At 68.5% G+C, this 1,986-nt stretch overlaps 1 protein-coding gene across 1 annotated transcript in view; it reads left to right on the forward strand.

Moving 5' to 3' along the window:
• The first annotated feature begins 150 nt into the window (after positions 1-150).
• ELF3 (E74-like factor 3 (ets domain transcription factor, epithelial-specific )) overlaps positions 151-1,986 on the forward strand; it is a 4,154-nt gene continuing 2,318 nt past the window's right edge. The window contains exons 1-6 of the mRNA XM_010831115.1: positions 151-301; positions 655-825; positions 1,029-1,250; positions 1,343-1,438; positions 1,529-1,648; positions 1,793-1,882. Of these exons, the coding sequence (XP_010829417.1) occupies positions 663-825; positions 1,029-1,250; positions 1,343-1,438; positions 1,529-1,648; positions 1,793-1,882 (691 nt within the window). The 5' untranslated portion in view covers positions 151-301; positions 655-662. The remainder of the gene's footprint in view (positions 302-654; positions 826-1,028; positions 1,251-1,342; positions 1,439-1,528; positions 1,649-1,792; positions 1,883-1,986) is intronic.

Raw genomic sequence — 1,986 nt, forward strand, 5'->3', positions numbered from 1 at the left:
GCCAGGCCTGACTTCCCAGCACCGCAGGCCTGGATCCCAGCCAAGTGGCACAAAGTATGCAAATCACCTGGGCCAGGAGCCCCGTCTAAAGGCCAGGAAATCCCCTCGGCCAATGAGCCGCCAGCTCAGGTTACCGTGGGCGCCTATAAAGGCCCGGGTGCGGGCGGAGCTCCAACGCCCCTACTGAGCGCCCTGGGAGCGCGGCCGGAGCCTCGGTTACCTGGCTACCTGGCGGGCCCCTTCCCCTGGATTTCCTCCTCCGGCAGCCCCTAGCCTGCCTGCCACACCCTCAGCTGCCACGGTAGGACCCCCGCCTGGCCCGGGGGATGGGGAGGGGCTGGTGGAGCTCGGTTCTGAACCTGCGCAAGTGGGAATGCCGGGCCATGTCCTGATGGCAAGGGAAGGACGGAGTGGCCGTGGTGGCCGGTCCCTCCCACAGACCCCGGTGGGCAGAGCAGGGAGCCCGGCCTGGTGCCCTGCTCACCACATGCTCTCACCCCACTCTGAGACCTTGGAGCCTCTCTGGAGGAGAGCTTGTCCCAAGACAGGCTGACCTTCCCGCCCTTGGGGCTCTAACTGCCCCAGGCCTGGTGGGAGCAGGATCGCCTGCGGGTGAGGCAGGGTGCGGGCCTCACCAGCCTCCCCCTCTCCCAGGGAGCCCCATGGCTGCGACCTGTGAGATCAGCAACGTTTTCAGCAACTACTTCAGCACCATGTACAGCTCAGACGACCCCACTGTTGCCTCTGTGCCCCCTGCGCCCACCTTTGGGGCCGATGACCTGGTGCTGGCCCTGGGCAGCCCGCAGATGGCCCTGGAGGGCACAGGTGGGTCTCAGGAGGGGCTGGGCATTTGGGGCGAGAGCCTGGGACAGGGAAGGATCCGGCAGGGGGCGGGCTGGGGTGTTGGGACTTGGGGGTACCTGCCTGGGGGCGTGCTAGCCCCCTTCCTGGGCGGAGGAGGGGGGACCCCGGGAATCCCCAGCGGGCGCCAGAGGGGGCTGACCCTTGACTGTGCCGGCCCCTTGCAGAGAAGTCCAGCTGGCTAGGGGAGCAACCCCAGCTGTGGTCCAAGGCGCAGGTCCTGGACTGGGTCAGCTACCAGGCGGAGAAGCACAGGTGCGACCCCGGCACCATCGACCTCTCACGCTGCGAGCTGGACGGGGCGGCCCTGTGCCGCTGCGCACCCGAGGAGCTGCGCCTGCTGTTCGGGCCCCTGGGGGACCAGCTCTACTCGCAGCTGTGGGACCTCAGTGAGTGCCCCCACCCCGGCAGGGAGGCTGGTTGACCCAGGGAGGGGAGGGGAGCTGTGCCGACTCTCTGAGCTCTGCCCCCTCATCCTCAGCTTCCAGCTTCCCTGACGAGCTCAGCTGGATCATGGAGCTTCTGGAGAAGGACAGCCTGGCCCTCCAGGAGCCTCTCGGGGAGCAAGGGCCCTTCGGTGAGAGCCCTTCCTCCATCCTTCCCCAGCCTGACGGCCCCCAGCTGGGAGAGCCAGGGCCCCCTCTGACCGCTCACCTCTGCCCCCCAGACCAGGGAAGCCCCTTTGCCCAGGAGATGCTCGAGGACTGCAGGCAGGCCAGCCCCACCTACCCAGGCAGCTTCGGCGCGAGGGCACCCTCCCCGGGCAGCTCTGACGTCTCCACCGCAGGTGAGCCCTCCCTCGGGCGTCTGCTCTCCCGGATGTCCTGAGCCCTGGTCTCCACGGGCCACCAACGCCCAGGCTTTCTGAGAGGACAGGCCCTGGCTGGGCAGTGCTCGGGCTGCTAGGGGCTCACTCTGGCCCACCCCCCAGGGACTGGCGCATCTCAGAGCCCCCACACCTCGGACTCTGGTGGAAGTGATGTGGACTTGGATGCCCCGGACAGCAAGCTCTTTCCCAGGGGTGAGCAGAGGGGGCCTCCTGGCCCCCAAGGGTGCCCCCCTCCCCTGCTCTCCTCTAGGGTTTCCTGGAGGGAGGCTGCCCCCCAGCCCCCAGCCCTCCCACTC

This window comes from Bison bison, unplaced genomic scaffold (assembly GCF_000754665.1).
Source record: "Bison bison bison isolate TAMUID 2011002044 unplaced genomic scaffold, Bison_UMD1.0 scf7180017864524, whole genome shotgun sequence".
Classification (NCBI taxonomy): Eukaryota; Metazoa; Chordata; class Mammalia; order Artiodactyla; family Bovidae; genus Bison; species Bison bison.